General features: G+C 39.3%; 1 protein-coding gene across 1 annotated transcript in view; it reads left to right on the forward strand.

Annotated features, from left to right (window-relative positions):
• The window catches only part of COL4A2 (collagen type IV alpha 2 chain), a 153,000-nt gene that overhangs the window by 78,134 nt on the left and 51,532 nt on the right, over window positions 1-23,334 (forward strand). Inside the window, exons 5-6 of the mRNA XM_068170371.1 lie at window positions 22,426-22,560; window positions 22,642-22,686. Coding sequence (XP_068026472.1) covers window positions 22,426-22,560; window positions 22,642-22,686 — 180 coding nt within the window. The remainder of the gene's footprint in view (window positions 1-22,425; window positions 22,561-22,641; window positions 22,687-23,334) is intronic.

Below are 23,334 nucleotides of genomic sequence, written 5' to 3' on the forward strand. Positions count from 1 at the left end.
GATCCTGTACTTCAAGATCAGACATAAATATGATAAGGAGAAGGGTTTCTTAAGAAGGTAACTACATAGGAGACGTATTTTATTGGTGTTTCAGACGGAGCTAATACATACTGGAAGCACTAATAAAATAAGGAAATTCAAAAGTAATGGTAGTGTCACTCTGTAAGATACACTGTAGATTTTACTCCAGTGATTTTGCTTTCTTTTTAATTAGGAAATTGCCAGTAAGAGGCTTAAATGTGCAATTAAGTTTGTAGAAATACTCATTATAAAGAAATGCTAAACCTCTTGAACTTACAAACATTAAGATAATAATACAGTTTGTTCTAAAAGAGCATAATGAAGGAATTCAGCGAATGGGAATTACATAAACTTCCATTGGTGTTGAAGGACGTGATCTATAAATTAGGAGATTGAGAGTAAACAGGAAATTCCACAGAACAATTTCAGGATAAAGAAACTATAGCAGCAGATGGAAAGATGTTTCTGCTGGAAAATTTTGGAAGTTGGTTTTGATAGCATCTACCTTTTTTAAAAAAAGAAACAACCAATCTGTGTCTGGGGTTTAGTTGTGAATTTCAGCTGTGCTTCAGCAGAGCAATGCTAGTGCCAACTAGAGCAAAATGCTGCACAACTCTTGTCAAAAGTTCTTGTTCCCATACACAGATCACTTTTTTTTTTTTTAACTCTGCATTTAGTCACATTGCCAACTTTGTGGCCATGACATGTATGAAAAGCACCCTAAATATGCTAATACATGGACAAGCATCTTTGATTTGTTCATGTTTTCCTTATGGCTAGAGCAAGATAATGAATAAATGGAAACTTTTCTTTATAAAGAAAAACAATTGAAACATTTATGCATAATGTACTTTATGTACTGTAAGGGAGATGTGGATCACTTTGATGATATGGGTCAGGCTTAATGATAACTCCTCATGACAACTGCATAACAAGACTTAGTCCTCTCATTTCAGCAGCTTTTCAACCTCCCAACAAAATGCAATTTGTTTTCTACAAGGATATTCCCAGAGTTGTATTCATACTCAATTAAAGTAGACCCTTTCAATACTGAAGAAAAAAAAAAACCCTGAACAAAAATGTTCATGTCCACAGATTACTACTATTTTCTTAGCAAGTACTTTGTAAAATAACAGAAAGTACACAAAAACAACAGGAGAGGGACTAATTAGCAAATAGTTTGAATGCTTGAGATAAGGAATCATAATGGCTAGTAGGAAAGAAGAAACCTCACGTTTAAGATAGTTTCTCAGCAAGCTGCATAATAATGTCCAAACATACTTCCTTTTGGCACATGTCGTTATACACAGACAAAGAAACAGGAAAATCGTTTTTTTAGTTCCCTGTGTCAGAAGCATACACTGATGGAGATTTCAGCCATAAAAGTACATTATTCTTACTAAAAAGGAAAAAAAAAATAGCCTTGGTTTTGTGCAGAGCACTGGAGTTGAAAAGGATGCTTTGATGGATCAGGTTCTGGTTTTTCAGAAGCCAACATTGGGCTTCTCAGTTATTCGCAAATCTAAATATAGAACGCTGCCCATATCACATTTCTCTCCCTGGAGGTGGACCTCCAGAGAGTGGAGCTCAGCAGGAGCACAATTAAGTATGATGAGCAAATGCAAAAGAACTGTGGTTCCCTTCCTCTGCAGAAACAGACACCTGCATGCTAGACATGCTAGCTTTCTGCATGCCTCCGTGCATGTTTGTGTGTGTGTGCACACGCAAAACTGCTTGCTCATGCTTTTACTAAACAAATCACTCTTCCAGCTACTATGAGTTTACTGTGAAAAGAATTCTTGCTCATAATTTTAGTGGTTTTCTCTATGATACAAAATAAATTAAAAGGCATAGACTTCTTTAATGAATGTTCCAAATTAGTATGACAGTGTTACAGTTATTCTACTAACATTCAGACAGAAATTGGACCCTAATCTGAAAAGAGGCTTTTAGTCACTAAAGTAATGCAAATAATGAGAAAAAGAGATGGTTTTGCTGCTGCAGAATATGCTGCCTATTGAAGCAACAGAAGCAGAGAGACTGGAAGAAAGGAGATTATACCCACTGATGCAGCTGAAAATGCTTTCCCGGTGTTAAGAAAAGCCATGATGGAGCTGAGAATTAAACTACTCAGACCTTCAGAGTGTTAGCATATTATCTAAGTGATGAAATCACAGTAGTGTTCTTAATTTCTGCTTGATTCCATGTAACTGTTTGGTACCACCTGTTTTGTTAGACTGATATTTAAATTGAAGACACCACAGATCCTTTTGCAGCTAGCCCTGAAGTGCCAATGGCCATACAAGTTCTCTTCCTCCATCTTCACAACCTTCATGCTCTCCCAGTAGAGTGGCACAACACTGGAAGGGAAAGCAGGAGACAGGGAACACCTGTGTCTCATCCTGATATGCAGTAAGGAAACAGATGAGATGAGTTGGGCATCTGTGCTGTGTCCTTCTCTGTAGCCCAAACTGAAAAGGAAAAGCCAAATTCTGTCCTATATGTATAAGGACTTCCTTCGAAGACCAACAGCAATCAAGACCTCCCCACTCCTCTGTGAAAATTGCAGAGCATTCAATGTGAGAAATCTGATTTCTTGCCTTGTTGAGACATATTTTAAATATCCTGGCTGGATTGCTCAGCAGGGATGCTGACGCCACCCTAAATAAAAATACGCAAGCAGTCTGGCTATGATGCCACATTAATCTCAACAAGGATATTCTTCAAGTGCTGCTGAACATTAAACCTATCACAAGAGCTCATGTAGGAGGAGATGATTATGCAGTAGCAACTTTGTTTAACATTTCTTCACGTCTGTGGCTAACGATGAGTTCTTGAGTGTGCTAGACACTACTAGAAAAGGGAAGGATTTTGCATCTCCTGGCACCACATGTTATATACCAGCAGAAAAAAGCAAAGATTTATTTTTGCTTGCTGAATGAGAGAGAGAATGAAGTGCTGAGAGCTCTGTAACATTTCATACTGTCTTAGATGCAAAGGGCCAGATGAATATAGTTGGAAAGAATGTGTTTATACAAGAATCATATTTATCTCAGAGGCTTGGGTCCTAACATTAGATGAAGCATAGAGTGAAAAAGCTGAGCATATAATAACTCAGCAAAATTCCTGCTCCTGCCATGTATTTGAGTAAGCTTCAATTACTTATTTTTAGAGGATATTTTCAGAAGAGCTTACATAGAGTTTGTTTGCAGTAAGCATTTGCATATGGATTGAGAGGCAAATGCTCACTAAGAAAGCATTGTTTTCCAACTTTGCTCAACTTGCCTTGGACAAACAGTCACAAGCAGTACTCTTTAAATACATGCATTTGAGGCTCAAAAAAAAAAATCACCCAGCTTTTGGACAAAGCTAGGGCTTGGTCTCAACCTTGCACTACATTGCAGGTTGTTGATAGCACAATCTGGATGGATTCTTTGGGGATCTCAGAGTACATTCCCATGCTCTTTGACTTCATTGATTTAATGGTAAATGGCACATTCTTGGAATGCTTTCAGTGGAAGAATTCTATATAATATGAATAGGAATAAGCATGTGAAATAGTTCTTATTTTAGGCAGAGCTGTTATTCCCTCTTGTTATATTAGTGTGGTTTCTTTCATTCCCATGTTATTCCTAAAGCTTGTTATTGTGAGAGATTTTGAGCTATGAGAAACAGGAGTTAAACTAACTTTTTCTCTAAACTGCTTTCTAAGAAAAAAAAAGAGAGAGACTGGACATTTTCCCACTGCACATCTGTTAGATGTTAGGCCCAAATTTGTTCCCAGTTCAACTGCACTGGTCTAGTACTGGAGTGGTGTAATTGAGTTTAGTGCACTTAGATGGAGATGACAAGGCAATACAGTTTATTGCAACATACTTACTGTTTAAATAGCAGTGATGGCAGTGTATTGAAAGCTAAAAGAATCCCAAATTAAGAAAATCTTATAGTGAAAGGCAGAAAATCTATGAATTATAGATTATAATATTAAAAAACCCCACCAAGCTGTAAATGGCCAGAAACTGACCCAGAGAGAACCTTATTCTAGCAGACTTCCACCATCAATCTCTCTTTGCAGCAAGGACCTTTTCTGCAGCCACTGCTGCAAGACAGTTAATCTCTTATTCCATATTCAGTCTGTACTACATTTTGAATAACCTGTGCCAGTAATTCATTCAGAAAGAAATACAACTAAATCTGAGTTTGCAGCATGTATACCTGCATTTCAATTCACATGAGGATCAGTGAAATAGAAATTAAATGGCAAGGTTAGTGTGGAAGCTATTACCTCCTTCAGTCATCAAGGCGATGTTAGAAGCTACACTGTTGGTAAGAAGATGAAAAATAAGGAAGACTATATTTCTGCTCAGTCCCCTTTTGGAAAACTGCAGCCAAGGAAAGGGGAATTAAAGCTGCTCTGTAAAAACAGCTGAAGAGATTCCCTACAACATCAGGAAATCTTCAGCTGGAATAAGGCCAGGACAGCCAGCCTGGTGACACTGACTCCATTCAAAGCATAGCAGGTGTAAAAGGCAGGAGACAGCAAGATCAAAATATGCTGTCCTCCAGCACAAAAGCAAAGAAATTGCTCTCAGGGGTAGTGTATGGCAGAGCAAATGATAACAGAGGCAGTTTTGCTGACCTGAAATATTTTCAAGACTTGTGATACTTTATTTCTAAATAAAGCAAAATTGAGAAAATGTTTTAAATAACTGAGATGGAAAACTGCATTTAGAAAAAGAAGTACAGGCATGGCAGTGCAGTTGTGCCCTAGGCTTGAACCTGAGATTCCCATGTCTCCTTTAAGTGCTGTAGCCCTTTGCTAGCACTGGGGTTGGCACCTTCTCTCACTTTGACCAACTCCCTATTTGGAATTGGGAATTCTGTCCCATTTCCCACCTTCCCACCCCACAATGTGTTCTAAATTCATCCATTCAAATAATTCTGACAGATTGGTGTTTTCTGATAAAAAACATTCCACAAAATAACCCTAAACATCTCTGGATTTCAGGCTGCTTGATTTCAGAGCTGAAGTCTCTCTGGACTGCCCTCAGAGTGGGTGGCTTGTGTGGCTTTATGTTTCCAGCTTTGTTTAGCCCTGCAGATTTAGAAAAGCTGCAAGTATGCAGTGGTTAAGCTTGTGTTTCACTTTGTTTTTGCGCAGCAAGAAGTGTGATGAGCTCTTATATGGCCTACTTGGGACCTGTAGGACTAGTAGCACTTAATTGTTCAGATTTTTTTGGCATTCATGTCCAGCCTTCAAACAGTGCTTCATGACCAGGACTAACTGCAGCTTATTCATCCCTTTACCATCCATGGGCATAACATTTCACTCTGAGTAGTGCTGCTGAGAGCACACTGTATTCCTGTTAATATTACATGACAGTTTGAGATTATCTGGAAACCTCTTCTCTCAGACTTTTTGTTCATCTATACCGATATTTGTTTAGAGATATGTTTTACAGTGTATTTGCTTACAAATATGTCAGAAAATTGTTTGCCAATAAAAACTGGATAAAAATATGTAGTGTGTGCTTATCAGTTGCCAGTAATTTTTTTCTATCCACTTTTAAAAATTATTTTACAAATAAATAATAATGCAAAATTTAATATATTTCAATGATAAAAGCTACATCATTTATTTGGGTACATTTACTTTACTCTGGCTACCCCTTAATCAAAATAAGCTAACAAACCCCCAACTTATTTTCTCCATTCAGACCAGTAGAGTGCACCATTTGGACCTCATTTTCAGAGTCTTTTCTCATGGGAATTTCTCACTCGTGTTGTGGATACTCTGTCTGAGCAACAGCTAAACAATCAGGCAAAACCACAATGATTGTTGCAGGCATCTGATTATAATTGCTAGCAAAAGTTCTTATTCCTCTATCTATAGCTCCAAATATTTAACTAATAGCACCACATACAAACATTATGGTGATTATTTTGGTGGATATAGGCAGTAGGCAGCACAGACAAATCCTAAAGCACGTCTTTGAGAATAACTCAAAAATACTTTGCTGTGACTGCAGCTTGTAAACAATTTTGCAGGAGGCAGAGCAGAGCATGCAAACAGCGATGGAAAACTATCTGAACTAATTAAACCAAGTTATCGTGAATGGTCTTTCTGTGAAGATAGCGAGGAGGGAATAGACTGGAGTGGTGTAGGATAACTTAAACAAGGAGCTCTGTCTTTCATGCTTGTGATAGTAAGTGGCCTTGGGACATTCATTTTTCATAGTATTTATGGTTATTTTTTGGTGTTTTGGTGTTCATGCAAGGGATTAAAATTAATCTCTTATATTGTTACATGCATTTTACATAACTTTGAAAAGAAAACTGAGTACTACACATACACTGTTCATTTTTTGGTGTTTGTGGAGCTACTGTAGATAAATAACATGGAGATAGAGAGTCTTCTTTGCTTGAGAAGGTGGGCAGCACTTACCAGGATTGTGGATGTACAAGTACTGCACACTACCCTATTCATAGAACATAGAATCATTAGGCTTTGAAAACACCTCTAAGATCATCAGGTTCTACCATCAACCCAACTCTACCATGATCACTAAATCATGTCCTGAAGTGCCATGTCTATAAATTTTTTTAGCACCTCCAGTGATGGTGACTCCACTGGTTCTCTGGGCATCTTGTTCCAAGGCCTGACTGCTCTTTCAGTAAAGAAATTTTTCCTAGTATCCAATCTAAACCTCCCATGGCTCAACTTGAGCTATTCTCAGTAGAATGGCACCAAAGAGCCCTTTAGGCATGGCAGATAAACAGTCCCCACAAAGGAAAATCTCTCATGTTCACCCCTTGCCTTCACCCTCCCCAGAGGAAATTCACTCAAAAGAAGGTGGTGCAGAGATGGCTGTGTTGTATGTGTCATTTCTACCTCCCAAAGAAAGATGAGGAAACTTCTCTGGCAGATGCTGTGAGAAGCAGCTAGCAGTTGGGAATAACTTCATTTGAGCTGTCCTGTTAAATAGACAACATCAAAAATTGCTGGTATGTTTTTTTAGAGTTTGACTGTCCCATCGAATTCCTGTGGTCCTTAGGAAGGATGATGAGGAGAGTAGGTGCTCTGCACAGCACCCATCTCTCCCTAAAATAAATTTATGAGCTTCGCAAAGAAATTGACATAGACTTAGTTTAACCAGAAGCAGCTCAAGTTTTGCATTTTTTTAGGCTGAAACAGCAGTGCACTGACATATAAACAGTGGCTTCCTCACTTCTGGGGTCACAGCCCCACCAGGAAAGCCTGTTGGTGGCTCTTCCATGTGCTGCTGCAAATCAGGAATATTCATTAGTGTTGCAAGAGCCTTTGCAAAACAAAATATAATCTTAAGAGAAAGAAATCCAAGTAAAATATTTGAAGTGTTCATGCCACAGCCTTACTCCAAATAATTATTTAGTGTTGTACCATTCAAGTCACCTGAAGGTTAAATAGGAGTATTTAAACAGAGGAACTTTTAAGTACTAAAAATTGCTTTGCAAATTTTCCCATGGGCCTCCAACAGCTCTCAGTCATTACTTAGAAAAAAATAAGTAGTCACTGTGGCTGTTGACAGATGACCTCAAGTGAGGCTTTGGCAATCATATATATAGCATATATCGTATCATACCACATAACATATCATATTATCATATTGTATCATATCATATACACTATTAAAGTTATCTGAAAAAGGTAGGCATATTTTGGGCCATACTTTGAAGGTCATGAAATGCCCATTTTTCAAGTCTCACTTAGTCCATTCAGTGGCTTCTTGTGTACCCATGGACTGTAATTTGCTGATAGTCAGTTTTGCTATGAGGACATGCTGGAGCAATTCTCAGATTTCGTTGACTTGTGTCCACTTAAAAAGGGCCTGCAAGGTGCCTGTTTGATAGTTGTGTGTGTCTAAAGCATAGTGCTTCAATCCTCGCTGTGTAACACGTCTGATGTGGAACAAGGCATACTGATTATAGGTAGAATCAGATCTTTTCAATAATGCTTTTTGACTCCTTTCCCAAAATTTAAGATAACTATGTCATAAGTTCTCTAAATCTGGAACTGATACTGATACAGTTTACTGAACATGCACATTTGTGTTAGATTTTGGGGAAAAAAAGTGCTTAATAATGTAAAGGCATTTTAAATGGACTCTTGCATATTTACTACTTAATCACAGAGATTTAACTGATATTTTTTACTATGAATCTTTGGGATGGTACAAGAAGTCCTGCTGCTGGGTGGCATCAGTTGTTTTAAATTTCTGGATGTTTTTTCAGTTACAAGGATGGAAACGTGCCTTCTTTTATTTTTCTTTTTCCCTCCCAGATTTTTGCATATTAGGATCTGAATTTATTGGTGAAAGCTAAGTGTAGAGGGGACTTCCACAGAAATCTCGTAACTACTTTGCATAAAATAAAGAAAATTATTTGAATTTCTGTTACAATGTGAAATGTAAGACATCCATATCTCAGAGTCTAGACAGGCCCTTGTAAATGACTAGCATTGATTGGGAAATTATAATAATAGTTTTATTGAATGCTGAAAGGAAGTAGTGTAGATATTGGTTTTTCTGTCCACAGTCTATCATAGTTAATAATGCAAATGCTTTCTCTGTGATGCTTCATGAAAATTCTTCCTGACTTGCATAATCCCCTTGGAGCTGCTAAATTCTATTCTCTTATAATGCATAGAATGGTAGGGGTTGGAAGGGACCTCTGTAGATCATCGAGCCCAGCCCCCCTGCCAAAGCAGGTTCACCTAGGGTAAGTCACACAGGAATATGTCCAGGCAGGTTTTGAAAGTCTTCAGAGGAGACTCCACAACCTCTCTGGGCAGCCTGTTCCGGCACTCCATCACCTTCACAGTGAAGAAGTTTTTCCAGATATCTAGGTGGAACTTCCTGTGTTCCTCGTCTTCTCAAGGTATCTAATGTGTAGAAACTAGATAGGTATAATCATCAAGAATCACCAGCACTTAAAAGGATATGCAAATATTTATGGAACTAGTGTTTCATTAGCCCAACCAGCATAACTAAAAATAAGTTTTCATTGATTTTTAATGCAGTGCTTGTTACTGCAAACTTACACTCTGAAAACTCTTTCAGCCTTATTAAGATGAATTCATTTATAGCCTTTTTTTCATACTTGTGTTGCAAAGTCTGTTGTGGGTTTCTTTCTTGTTTGGAGGTGGCATGTGGAATAGAAAGAGAATATTGCCCTAACTCAAAAATATTCAGAGAAAGCTGAGTATCTCTATAACCTTTCTCTCTCTGACTCGTTTTTTTCCAAGTCTCTTGCAGTTATTTCTCATGCCACAACGTGAAAAAAAAATAAAATTCAGGCCATGTTCAGAAGAAAGTAATCTTGTTCTCACAAGTGCTCACTGATATCTTGCTACGGAAACAAGTAACAGCAGAAGCTTCTACAGTCTGGTTCAGAACCACAAGGTCTGCATAAAGCAGTAGAGTCAGTGAGTGGCAGGTCTGGCAGGGTTACAGCTGAAGTTAGTAAAGCACCACAGAACCAGAAGCATCGCTTTTCCCATAATTACCACACACATCTAAACTTCAGAGATACTGAAGAATTCACACATACACAAATATGACTGCAACAAGCACACAGCTACTATATCCACAGGCAGATAGCTATAAACTTCCTTCTTGGGTTTTGTTTATAATAATTGTAACTTTACCTGAATAATTCAGTGTTGAACAGTAAGGAAGTATATACACCACTTTGTATCAGTAACTGTCCCCACTTAATGATTTTAAAGAAACTGGAGTGTTTTATGGCTTGTGTTAGACACAGGGATCTGAAGACAACCAAAGGAAGAATGCACACTGACAGAGAAAAATTCTGCAAACATCATGGAGAGGAAAAAAAAATCTAAGACACAGACCTAGTGAACAGCTAAATTGCAGGATCTTAAGGAGGATTTTGCACATCAGCTGTATTGTCGTATTTCACAGAATCACAGGATGGCTGATGTAGGAAGGGATCTCTTAAGACCATGTGGTTCAACCATCCCTGCTCAAGCAAGGTCAGCTAGAGCTGGTAGCATGTGATTAGCCTTGGTTATTGTCCAGGTAATTTTGGGGTTATCAGTCTCTAGGCTTAGTGACTCATTTAGCCATCTACATTATCACAGTCTGTGTTGAGCACAGTAGTGCTCAATAATGATGTTGTTCAGTTTTCTCCAGGACCTATCCAACAAATGCATACAAAATTTCCAGTAGCTTTTGAAATCAACATTTGAGATTATAAATGGGATTTCTCCTTGAACAGCTGTGGGACTGCCTGCTGCTGATGTTCTCCAGAACATCCTTTCCCATGAGTGATGAGTTTTTGGAATCTGCAGAAAATGTGTAGGCACTCTTGGCCCATGTTATTACTACCTCAAACTGAGTATACCAGAAAAACTAGATGCGTGTGGAAACCTATACCTTCCTCTTCAAGTTTGTACTCCACTCTTCAGAATCGTTATCAACAAGAGAGACTTTTTTTCTGATAGGTGATGTAGAACCGTTTCCTTCAAGACTCAAAAGGGAAATATTTTTATTCTCCTTCTTCCTGACTTCAAAGGGGGGGGGGGAAATTTTAAAAACCCCAGAAACTTGTGTGGGATCACAGAGATATGCCAAGTAATAAGTTGCTGTAATACTTCCCCGGATCATTTAGCTTCCCTAGATCTTTTAGCTTGATCTAGTATTGTCAACTTATGAAAATCTTTTGTGCATCTAGGCATGCAAAAGATAGGAAACTTAACTGTGTTCTATAAAAGACAACTAATGATCATTTTTGTTATTTCTATTTTCTACCCAAAGATGACAAGACTTTTCATAGATTACTTAGTTTATTTGTTGGTTTTGGAGAGAAATCCAACATGGTGCCAGACTCAGTTTAAGGACTGTCAAAGTGATTGTGTTAGAATATTTGTGATGTCACCACACATTTAACTTCATTTAACTTCAGAGCTGTCTCAACAGAAGGCTTCATCAGAGTCCCAGTTGCTAAAATTTCTACAGTAGCCACATTGATGCTAACCTCAATTAGCAAATCTTGTAGAGAAAACAACCGTGCAAACTCCTTTCAGATGATCTCACAACACCTCACTACTCTTGAGACCCATCTGTCAAGAAGTGTTAGGAGAAAAAAAGATGTCTCTTACTCTCATTCAACAATGATTCTTCATATTGCCGCACACAGCTGCCTTAAAGGCTCCCCCATCATTCCTAATGGTTCAGAGCCAATCATCTGGCCTTGCTGGGAACTCAAACATTGTCCCAAACCCTAAATTCCCATGACCGGAGTGTGAGGGTGTCTAAGGTCTGCACCGAGCCCTTTGTACATGTTTCTGGAGTGTGTATTCTGGGCTCTCATGTGGAGAGGGTCTCTCAGAATACAACTTACTAAAAAAGTCACAGTGTCTCTAAGAGAATTAAATTCTTTATACAGTTAAAGCAGCCAGTAGTAACTTATATTTGCATTATCAAGTCAGTTTGGATAGCTGTTCCCACCACAAAAAATAGTTATGCTTTTGTTTAAACGGAAGAGGAGCACAGAATGGAAAAATTGGCATATGATAGACTGAACTCTGGCAGTGGTTTCAATTTTCACGTACTCTTAAACTCTTGGAGCCTAATGAGCTTAACATTTTGGCCAGTTGCACAATTTTGAAATTTCAGCAATGAATGGTTTTTGGACAGGAAAAAAATGTTCTCACAAATATGAAAAGTGAACAGATGTTACTATTGGTGCTTCCAACGCCTACTGACAGAAAACATCTGTATTGAACTTCCTGAATTTTAGGATCTTGAGAACACTCCCACACACCACTGAAAGCCATTTGAAAGCAATTGGGCTGGCAGATCTATGACTGAATGTTCTAACCCGAGCAGGTGCTGCTTGTTGTCTTGCTTGAGGAGCCCAGCCAGCCAAGAATCAACAGCTCTCTGACCCCGTGTTATGCAAGTTTTTAGCATTTCGTGTGAACTGTGATTTAAAAGAAGTCATTGAAAGTGTTCAAATTAATTGAATGAACACAATGCAATTGAAATAAATTATTTTGGTGTGGATATTAGCAGATTAGGATTGCACTGCATTGTATAGTGCCCTGGAAAGTGTCTGGCTATTTTAATCATGTCAAAATCCATGCTGAAAAAACAGAATTTTCTCCTGTTTTGAAAACATACTCGTTGTGCTAACACTGTGTGAGGCATGTGCCATCTTTCGAAGTGCTCAGTCAAACCTTTGATAAAGTACCATGGTCAAAGTCTACTTTGTTACATGAGCATGATACATCAACTGTCACAGAATAACTGGGAGTTCCCTGATTCCTCGTGCTACACACCCATCATCTCGGTATTTTTCTGGTTGTAAGAGCAAATTTGGCAAGATAATTTTCCTCTCTGGTGAATTTTTGGTTGGCTATCAACCTAGCCTTCTCTACTCAATTAGTAATGAATGTTTTGCAAGAATAAATCAATATCATTCTAGTGTTCTGTCAGTTAGCTCATGATCTCATTAGCTCATGATCTCAACTTCAAGTTGATTCAAAGTAACACCTCTGAGTTATTTATTTTAGTTAACTCTTTTTAAAAGACAGTATTTAGTTGGAAACCTGGGGAACAATATTTGCATGCATAGAGGCAGGGCTTTTCTGGTGTTATGGTTGTCTTAGGCTGGTACTTTTAAGTTTAACCAACATACACTGAGTAGCTCCATTAGTTGCACATTCATGCACACTAATCCAAAGCATTTGCCTAGATTGCACAGTGTCAGGCCATCCCCAGCTCTGCTAGCACTGATATCTGAAGAGTTCCCCATGATCCCCTTACATCTTGCCACAGTCTCATAGTTGTGATAGAAACTGAACTAAGAAGCTACGTGGAAGCACTAGTATTTATGTGGCTCCTTGCAGACTAAAGAAACATGTATCTGAGTAGCCAAAAAGGAAGCAAGATAGGGGCCAGCTGATGTACTTGGAATAAATGGATATACTTTTGAGCACACAGCGTCAGCATCTGATCACCTTTTTTTTCCTTTTTTTTTAATAATGCTGAAACATTTCTAACTTCCAAGAAAATCCTACTGGTTTACACCACCAATTGCAACAATTCTGGAATAACTGCCTGCCAAGTTTAGTAATTTTATTTCATTTACATCCAGCTCCTTTTTTGTGCAGCATCATTTTCATGCTGATGTTTCGAGTCTTAATTCCAACTGCTAAATCCAAAATTCTAGGACTTGATCTTTTGGGGTATTGCCTTCTTGCACAGATTAGAAAGAAGTGATATGGAGGTCAGCATTTGAGCTTCCTTTATAGACAGATAATAAAAATAAGCACATTCAGGGTGCCTTTGTTTGACCTAGTTTAAATATTTGTGTTAAGATATATCATGCCATAAGATGTCACCCTGGCCTCCTGGGAGCTTTGGGTGACTACTGCATGTAGATGTGTACATCTGTTCAGTAAATACAGTCCTTGGGGGGGGGGAAATACGCCTTTCAAGTCATTACAAGTCTTACCATGTACTTCAGTAGGGCATGCTTACCGGATAGATTTGCCAATATGTATCGCAGTTCTGATCCTAGATTTCCCAATTTGTTTGGGCAGCCATACTTCAGAGAAGCTGCTTTGGACATTCAGAGCTATCCCCTTAGTGAGTCTACAAAGAAAACCACCATTCCCTCTGCCTACTTTTTCCTTCCCGGATCTTCTCCCCATTCCATTCCCTTTTCCTCTACTCAATAACCTTTTGAAGATTTAGTATGGAAATCCTTGTGAGGTTTTGTCTAGACTTATCTTTTCTGCTGTGGTCCCAGTATTCATCTTTATACTGCAGCTCTGCAGAGCACAGAAAGCATTTCTGACATATATTCCTATGGTTTTTGTGGCATGAAGAAACTTCAACTGATTCTTTGGATTACTTGCCCTACATTCCAGCATATATTTTCTTTTACGCATGTTTTGTCTTCTTGGGTGACAAAACAAGTTTCTGGAAGATCACAAATTAAAGCAAACCGTGGGAACAGAAAACAGTACAAAATTATTTCATTTACTGTCTAGAGAAAAGGGCTGTGGGTTCTGGTAAAGAGAACCCTTTCAGAGTTCTGTTTTCTTTTCTTTCTTTTGCTCTTTTTCTTTTTTTCTTTTCTTTTTTTTTTTTTTAATGAAGATTTAATGTTTATTCCTTCCTCTGTTATTAAAAAAAAAAAAAAAAGGCTGAAAAACTCTTCTGCAGGCTGAATCACTGCTCTGGAATTAAGTTAATGTCATTTGGTCACTGCTGTCCTGAGAGAAAATGTCACATGTTCAGACAGTGTAGTTGAAAGACCAGCAAATTGTTACCATGCCACTAGGTTGAACTAGCTTCACTTTTTAGTTATTTTTAACTTAAAGCTAATTTTGTAAATTTTTTGTCTACTTTTTCGTATAAACTGGGGGGGAAGGAGAAGCTTTTTAACAAATGAGAAGTAAAGTGGTTCTTATCTGAGAAAACAAGCTGGAATGTAAAACTCAGTTAAAGAGCTTTCTCTGAAGTAGCAAAAGAAAAAAAATTAGAAATAACCATTAGCTGTGCCCTTTCCTTTTAAAGCCTGCTGACTCTTTCAGTGCTACTCTGTGTTTAAGAATTGAATATCACACAGATGAAGGCACATTAAAAAGGTTTGCTTTATTTGCTTATCAACATTCAGGTTAGATCACAGAAATCCATTCCTTCCTAATGCTTGTAATCATGTGATGGCAGAAGCTGATGCCTGCCCTACAGTAAAATTCAGACTCAGAAGATACAGGCCTATGCCATTAAATGTAATTTTAGTGTATAATAAGTTTAGAAACTAGTAAGTTTTTCTCATTCCTCTCAAAAGACCAAGTCCTTCTACTACACAAAATAAAGGGTGAGCAACCTAACACAGGCTCTTCAGAAGCCATGTAGCTCAGTTGCATGATGGATTTCATCCCATCCCATTTGCACTTTCCCAGTTTTTCTAACTGCCAAACATTTTGCAGGAAACCTTCTGCTTTTGTTGCCTTAGACCTCACACAAAGACATTTTGACCCTACCTGAACTCCTTATCAGATTTCCTGAAGGTTGCAGCATGGTCTGAGGGAGTGCACCTGCAGTGGTCCGGGCTTTGTGCAGCAGCAATGGCTGGTGCCATCTAGTGAGAAGCTTCTGAATGCTCACTGCAATTTGCGACTGATCATCTGTCCTGAAGATGCAGAAATAAAGAGACAACTTAGTTTAACAACTAAGCCTGTACAGCATTCAGGTTTTTTTCTCCCAGGTATTTTTTTTCTCCTAGTAGCTAGCATTAGCTATGTTTTGTCCCTGTATTTATATTAACTACTGTTCCACAAATTGTTCTGACCTACTTTTCTCAGGTGGAACCATTCAAACTATGTTATAAATGTTCAGCATAATGCTGCCAGTGCCTTCTGCATCTTGGTAGATGTAGTGCTCATCAACGACCAAAGCTGTACCTAATGAAGCTTTGAAAGCAAGTTGTTATAAACTTGGTTTATTCCAGTAACTACTGAGAACTGCAGGTAAACAAAGGGTTCACCTTAGTAGAGGTAGCAGGAAAGGAAGACTATGCATGTATCACTGCCACAGAGAAATTATGCAAAAATAACCACTTAAAACCCATAGAGTCTTAAACCTGGTTTGGAATTGGTTCTGTAAATAGTTAGAGGGCATCATGCACAAGCTTTCTGGCACCTGCCCATACTGGGCAGGATGGGGCCTCCAGAAGCAGCCACTGACTCAAAATGAACTAGTTAATCCTCCATGTGGTCTGCTTTTCTCTGTATCTCATCCCAAAACTGTGCAACTCCATGGCTGAAGTTCTATCCATGAATACCTGGATTTACCATCCAGGTGCTATGCCTATCCCAGTGCACATAAATGCCAGGTGATATGCCTATACCCATCTGACTTCATCTGCCACAAAAAGGTTCTTGAAGTTGCTCTGTTTAGTTTATATTTTTTGGGGGGTGGGGGATCACTAAGGTTGCACAATTTTTAGTTGGGCTCGGTAACTGCTTTATTATAGTCCTGCACCACATCCTGGTCTCCAAACTGGTGACACATGGGTTTGATGGGTGGACCACTAAATGGATAAAGAACTGGCTTGATGGCCGCACCCAAAGAGTGGCTGTCAATGGCTCCATGTCCCAGTGGAGGCCAGTGACAAGCGGAGTCCCTCAGGGACCAGTCCTGGGACCCATCTTGTTCAACATCTTTGTGGGTGACATGGACAGTGGCATTGAGTGCACCCTCAGCAAATTTGCTGATGACACCAAGCTGTGTGGTGCAGCAGACACGCTGGAGGGAAGGGATGCCATCCAGAGGGACCTTGACAGGCTGGAGAGGTGGGCACAAGCCAACCTCATGAGGTTCAACAAGACCAAATGTAGGGTCCTGCATCTGGATCCCAGGCACAAATACAGGCTGGGCAGTGACTGGCTGGAAAGCAGCCCTGAGGAGAGAGACTTGGGGGTGCTGGTGGACAAAAAGCTCAGCATGAGCTCTCAGTGTGCTCTTGCAGCCCTCAAAGCCAATCAGATCCTGGGCTGCATCAAGAGAAGTGTGGCCAGCAGGTCGAGGGAGGTGATTCTCTCCCTCTACTCAGCTCTGGTGAGACCCCACCTGGAGTACTGTGTCCAGTTCTGGAGCCCCTATTACAAGAGGGATGTGGAGGTGCTGGAACGTGTCCAGAGCAGGGCCATGAGGATGATCAGAGGGCTGGAGCACCTCTCCTGTGAGGACAGACTGAAGGAGTTGGGGCTGTTCAGTCTGGAGAAGAGAGGGCTCCGAGGTGACCTAATTGTGGCCTTCCAGTATCTGAAGGGGGCCTACAAGAAGGCTGGGGAAGGACTTCTCAGGATCTCAGGTAGTGATAGGACTAGGGGGAATGGAATGAAGCTGGAGGTGGGGAGATTCAGGCAGGATGTGAGGAGGAAGTTCTTCACCATGAGAGTGGTGAAGCCCTGGAATGGGTTGTCCAGGGAGGTGGTCAAAGCCCCGTCCCTGGAGGTGTTTAAGAGCAGGCTGGATGAGGCTCTGTCCAGCCTGATCTAGTGTGGGGTGTCCCTGCCCATGGCAGGGGGGTTGGAACTAGATGATCCTTGTGGTCCCTTCCAACCCTGACCGATACTATACTATGATGCTATGATACTGTTATCCCTACCCCCATGGAAGATGCCTCAGAAAATCATAAATTCCATCCTCCTTATTTTGCCAGCATTACATTTAAGAACTTTTCTGTTTCTTTTGTGTATGTCTGTGGGGATGCCTGTTCCTGGGTTAGCACTTTTAATCAGCTCAGAAGTTGCTCTTTGTAACTGACTTTATTCCCTGAGGAGTTACTCTCTGTTCATCTTGCTGGTCTCCCTGTACTGGGACTGCATCAAGGTACTTGCTGTTGCATTCTTTCCCCATCTGTTCTTACAGGGACTGTTGCAGACTGACCCCTCTTGCAAAAACTCCCAGCTCCTGCTCATCTGTCATGGTCAGATCACCCTTCCCACAGGAAGTGAACTTGTCCTTTCACCAGTGACCTTTTTGAAATGTCAGGGAATTAACCTCCTTTCTTCTTGTCCACTATTAAATAAATAATGGCCTGCAAGGATCATTGTCATGTGGGGAATACTGAATCATCACATTCCATATACCAGAAGCAGTTGTAAAATGGAAGTCTGTAATGAAATGTGGAGAAATGGGCTCAAGACAGTGAAGCTCTGCAGTAATTCTCATTCTGCCTCCTCTTTATTGCAAATCGACAGTGGTTTCCTTTCTGCATATCTCCATGCTAGTAGATGAATTTCTCACCAATTGGTGAAGATCTTCTTCCATTTTAAAACCATTGGAGCAGGTACTGTCATTTATCATATCTTTATTTGTATAACACCTCAAACAATTGCTTGCTCTTAAAATTACTGCACCCTCCTGTGTCGGTTTACTTTCCACACTGTAAATTTAGCAGTAAATTAGAAGGAAGAATGTATTGCAGCGTGGCATCTCTTTCATTGAAGTGATCATAAGAGAACTGGAAATCAAAGTTCAGGCTGCAAAGCACAAGCATTTCCTATGGATTTATAAGTCTGTCCAGGACCTTCATAAGTCCACTGGGACTAATTGGCAAATGTAGTTATCAAATTTCGTCACAACTCTGACAGCATTTTCTTTCATGCACATCACTGGACAAGCGACAATGTATATACAACATTGCAAATATTTTCTGGGAAGATTTCCTCCAGGCTTCCTAAATTTCTGACCTTTGCTCCTTTCTGTAAATAGCTTTTGCACATGGCTGGGCTGGCCTCATAAATTGTGCAAGACCTCATCCAGTCAGCTGAAGTTGCAGGAAGAACAAAGCAGGGACTGCCTGTTTAGGAGTGTACCCTGATGGGAGCTTTGTAATTCATCTGAACAGTCACAGAAGTTTTGTACAAGAACAAAGAAAGAGTTTCTTGTTAGTCTTCAAGATATTCCATCAGCCCACTTTTTCCTTTTCTTTTTTTCATGTGCTCCCTCTGAGGCAATAACATGCCACTCATACTTAGGTAACCCTCTTCACACCGGCCTATAAATGCAGTGATGGGTAACATGGAGTAATCGTACCATGCTCTGGATTTGGGAGAGTTCCAGTTAACACCAGCAAAATGAGAGGCCTTCTGCTGGAAAGCACCATGGGACAGAGCACGTTTGTGCATTGCTATATTGTTTAAGAAAAGGGAGCACCAGCATAAGTAGTTTGTGAGTTGTATAAAATCTGACAGATAGGGATAACGTGTTTCCCTTGGCTTGTTTATTTGTTCATTTGCTGTTTGTTTTTTTTTAACTGGAAACTTAATCCAGACACAATTTCACAGCTTTGGAGAATTTTGTAGATTTTCTGACCCTCCAGGAGCACAGGCAGCGCAGTACCATGCATGGCATGTTTCATACAGGGGAATTCAGGGCTCTAATAATTGAGTCATGCTTTATTTGGCTAAACCTTTGAAACTGATTGTCTCTGCTCAAGTATCCTCAGTGACCTTTGCAAAAGAGAGAATGTTCTTAGGTCATTTCCTAATGAAAAAGGGACATACTTCTTCAACAAAGGATCTAACATAAAGAAAGCAGAGTAAAAGCTGACAAGTCTGAGTTAATGAATGTTAACAAAGTTAATTCAGTTTTCAAGCTAATGTACTAATTGGCTGAAGAATTACACAAACATTGTCATGATATTAATTACTTACCCAGCTGTGACTCTATCCTTGTACTCTATCCTTGTGCTAAACTGGTCCCAAAATGATCAATTCTCTTGTCTTTATTGCAAATAGTATTAAATAAACCCTGTGTCTCAACAAATGAATGATCAAATAATTGTCAGGAAATCATGGGGAAGGGGTGCTGTTTGGAATGGAATGTTTCCCATTCATTGTTTACTGTTTCTTCCACATCAGGTAGGAAAATGGGACTGGAAGTATGAGAGTGACATTTGATGTACGAATTAGAGAGAGAGCCTTGTTCCATATAGTGCTTCCTTTGAGGTATTGCAGCTCTGCATGGCCCCTGCAGAAAGTCAGGCATGTATTTGACAATTCTGACCCTAACCAGTATTTTATCAGAACTCAAAATTAAATGTTTTACATGCATTCTGCCTGCAACCTGCTGCCCACAAAAGGGGTGTGAATAAGCACTAAAGAGAAGGTTTGCAATTCTTAGGTGGATGAGTAGCTTTGGGGATTTGTTTGACTTCTTTTGGCTTCCAAATACTTCAAAAAACAAAGCATTTTTTTCTGTGCAGAATCCATGATTTCCATGAATCTGGAGCAAACTAAAATCTCTACAACTGAATTGGACTACATTTTCTGTGGGTTTTTGTGGGTGTGTAGGATAGATTTTTTAAAGGTTCCTTTCCATATATGTGTGTATGTGGAGGAACAAACTAGCTTAAGTGTTTAATTAAGTTTTAAGGCCTTATAGCAAGATAGAAATATTTTATATTAATATTTCCACAATGAAATAAAAAGCACATATTTTGCATTTTTTTCTAAATTAATGCAATATCTATTATTCCCCATAACAGGCAGTTTCATGGTATATGCTCGTTGAGCTTGTTTGAGCCGTAGGTTAAAAAAAATTATGTCAAAAAATACTATTTTTCCCTGATAATTGGTACTCACACTGATGACTGTTGGGTGAGATTTAAATCACTATCCTCATGCTTCTTATCAGCATCTTTCTACTTGAGTAAGGTAACTAAGAAGAGTATGTCTTCTGTGAATGTCTTTAGTGCTGCTTCATAGGGTGACTTTCAGAGATTCACTGATTTTTTAAAACAAACTGACAGCTATTGGTATAGAGGAAAATGCAATAGCCAGCTCTGGCTGGCATAATGAAATGAGCAGCCATTTGTTCAGAGGTGTCTGCTAAAGCAAATTATATTACATTTTATATGTATTTATATAAACTTTGTTGCTTCTCAGTTTGTTAACTTGTAAAGTCATTGACCTTCTATCACTAATAATCCACATGAGCAGGCTTGATATAGAAGGGTTGCTATAAAAAGTTGCATTTGGTTGCAAGCAGAGGAGAGTCTCTTTCACACTGACAGCTCACACTTAAATGCATGGTGTCCTTTGGCTATGCTCCTGAGCCATATGTTTTGTCGAATTAATCATAGTAGTAAGGAAAACAAACAAACAAAAACATACTGTCAGACTGTCAGAGATCTATCCTGATGGCTTATCCTGAGGAACTCCATGTAATTCATTCTTCACACTGGCTCATTTCTAGTCTACTTCCAAGAAGAAAAAAAGAAGCAGCACTGGTTTTTCTACTTTCTATGACTATGTCAGCTTCTCAGTATGGACTCGCTTGATATAATAGAGTAAGATTTAAAATACAAAACCCAGCAGCCATTGCAACAGTCATTTTCCACAAAAGCTATGTGGAAAAATTGTTTTGTTTTAAAAAACAGAAGTAAGCTGTGTTTCAGTCATAGTGTTTTGGTTTCAGATTTTTTGTATCAAGACAAGTGCAGCATAGATAAATGTTAATTATAGATAGATGCTGACAGTGAACTTTTTGTGTCACAAATTGCCCTGTCTTCCAATATGAGAATAAAATGAATTCTGCCTAGTATCAGTAAGTCATTGTTCAGTATCTTTACTGCAAATTCCTAAATATGAAGAAATCAGGTTATCTTCAAGTTCATTTCTGTAAGTTCCCACACTGCCTTCCTTCACTTCTCCCACCTCAATGGAATTAAATGAAGTTGGCTATTATTCTTTGTGGACAGGGATAGCATTCATCTTCCTGCTCTTTCTTTCCAGGCATGGGCAACGCTGTAAGTATTTTCTCCTAAAACAAGGTGTTGGTTTTGTGGTTGTTTTTTTTATCAGCTTGTTTGTATAAATATATATCTGTTTGTTCATGACTTGCTGTAATTCTTGGTTTGTGAGACACTAATGCTGTTGAAGACTGGTTTGTGAAAAATAGAATTGTGTTTTAGAAATAATTCATTAGAATTAACTGAATTAGAACATCTTGGTAAATGGTGATTTGTGGCATCGAAGTATATTTCTCCAGAAAGGATTGCTGTGATTTACTGTGAGCGTCATTGGTACGCTGCGCACTGCAGAGCATGCAAAACATATGTGCATTTGGTGACACTACGTCTGGAACAGGTTTCAAATACTTTGGTTCACACATCTCAGACATATTGTCACAACTCATTATTTAAACCACCACTCTACCACTCTGTGATTTCGAAATGATTTTTTTCCCCCTGTTGAGCCTTGTGATGTTGGCAGTAAATGGGATTATTTTTAAACAATGTTTGAAGTGGCCTGAAGAGCCGAACCAGCCCTGGAAGGGAGTCTTGCGTGCAACTCTTCAACCTATGCAGATGCATGCCCCCTGAATCATTTTCAGGCTCCACTGCTAAATAGAAAATATCATCCCCAAAGAGGCAGAAATTCCTGCCATTAAATACTAGGATCCATTTGTAAGAAATACAGCCACCAAGTAGATTTCACAGTAAAGCATATTTTCCTTGTTTGAAGTGTAGTTGGTTATGTTGTAGGTCAGTGAGAATCACTCTTGAGAAGTCATATTCCGAAGAAGACACTTTTTCATAGAGTAGCCATGAATACTCAGGTAGTGAATATTGATTTGAATGTTAATTTCCATGTATCGATTTTGTCACACACAGTGCAGTCACTGTTGCTGGAGTTTCTCTGCATGGTGATTCCAGATGATGTTCATCAAAAAGTTTGGCCTACTGGAACAGAAAGAGATCCTGTGTTTATTTTCTCTTCAAGAGATTGACTTCACTGTAGCAGTGATAACTAATCCAGCTTCACACATCACAACTGTTCCTAAATAAATGCTTTTTTATTCTTTTCATCAGGGCCAGCCAGGACTCCTTGGATCACAGGGATTCACTGGACCACCAGGATTGATGGGGATCCCAGGACTGCAAGGTCCCAAAGGTCACAAAGGTGAAAGAGGACATCCAGGAATAAGTGGACCCAAAGGAGAAGTGGTAACTTTTGAATATCAGATGTTTTGGCTAATGAGCAAAGTGCTGGCAGAACATCATTTTAATTGTGCTGTTTCACTCTAGGGACAAAGAGGAGTCACTGGATTCCCTGGGGCAGATGGCATTCCTGTAAGTAGCCAGTTACCTCATCTATAAGAAATCAATAACTGCAAATATTGTAGGCTAGTTTAAAACCTTTCTACTTTGATTAAAATCTCTGGGTTAAATCCAGCCTCTTCCACATACACACATTTAAGCTAAGGACATATACTGAAGTGAGTGCAACTGCAGGTACACAAGAGAGCAGAATCTGTGCTCCCTCTGATTCCCACAGATAATTAAGGTCCATTTGCTTTGTCCTATGGAGAAATCCCCTTGTAAGTGGGACAAAAAAGGATGGAAATTTCCTGTGTGTCCCTGGAGGACATTCAGCTAAGCATCGTCTTTAGTAGGAAAGAGCTGTGAGGTAAGTGCTTTGCACATCTTAAACTTGTGAGCAAAGGACACCAGTGGGTCATTCCTTAAGTATTTCAAACTTGCAAAGCACACAGGAAGACCAATGATTTTAAGAATGCTAACCATTATTATTTGCTTTCTATCTCATGTGGCATGCTTGAGATAGTCTTTAAAAACTTACTGAGCATGAAACAGTGTCAAACTTTGAACAAATTGACCAGGTCCATGAAACTGAAACATTCAAAGAGGAAAAACGGGTAAAGTTCACAGCACAGTATTTTCCCAGCTTACACTTCTTTACATCTTGTGTCATAAAATAAC

The sequence above is a fragment of the Melanerpes formicivorus genome, unplaced genomic scaffold, assembly GCF_026170545.1.
Source record: "Melanerpes formicivorus ecotype bairdi unplaced genomic scaffold, bMelFor1.0.p_v2 SCAF_1, whole genome shotgun sequence".
NCBI lineage: Eukaryota > Metazoa > Chordata > Aves > Piciformes > Picidae > Melanerpes > Melanerpes formicivorus.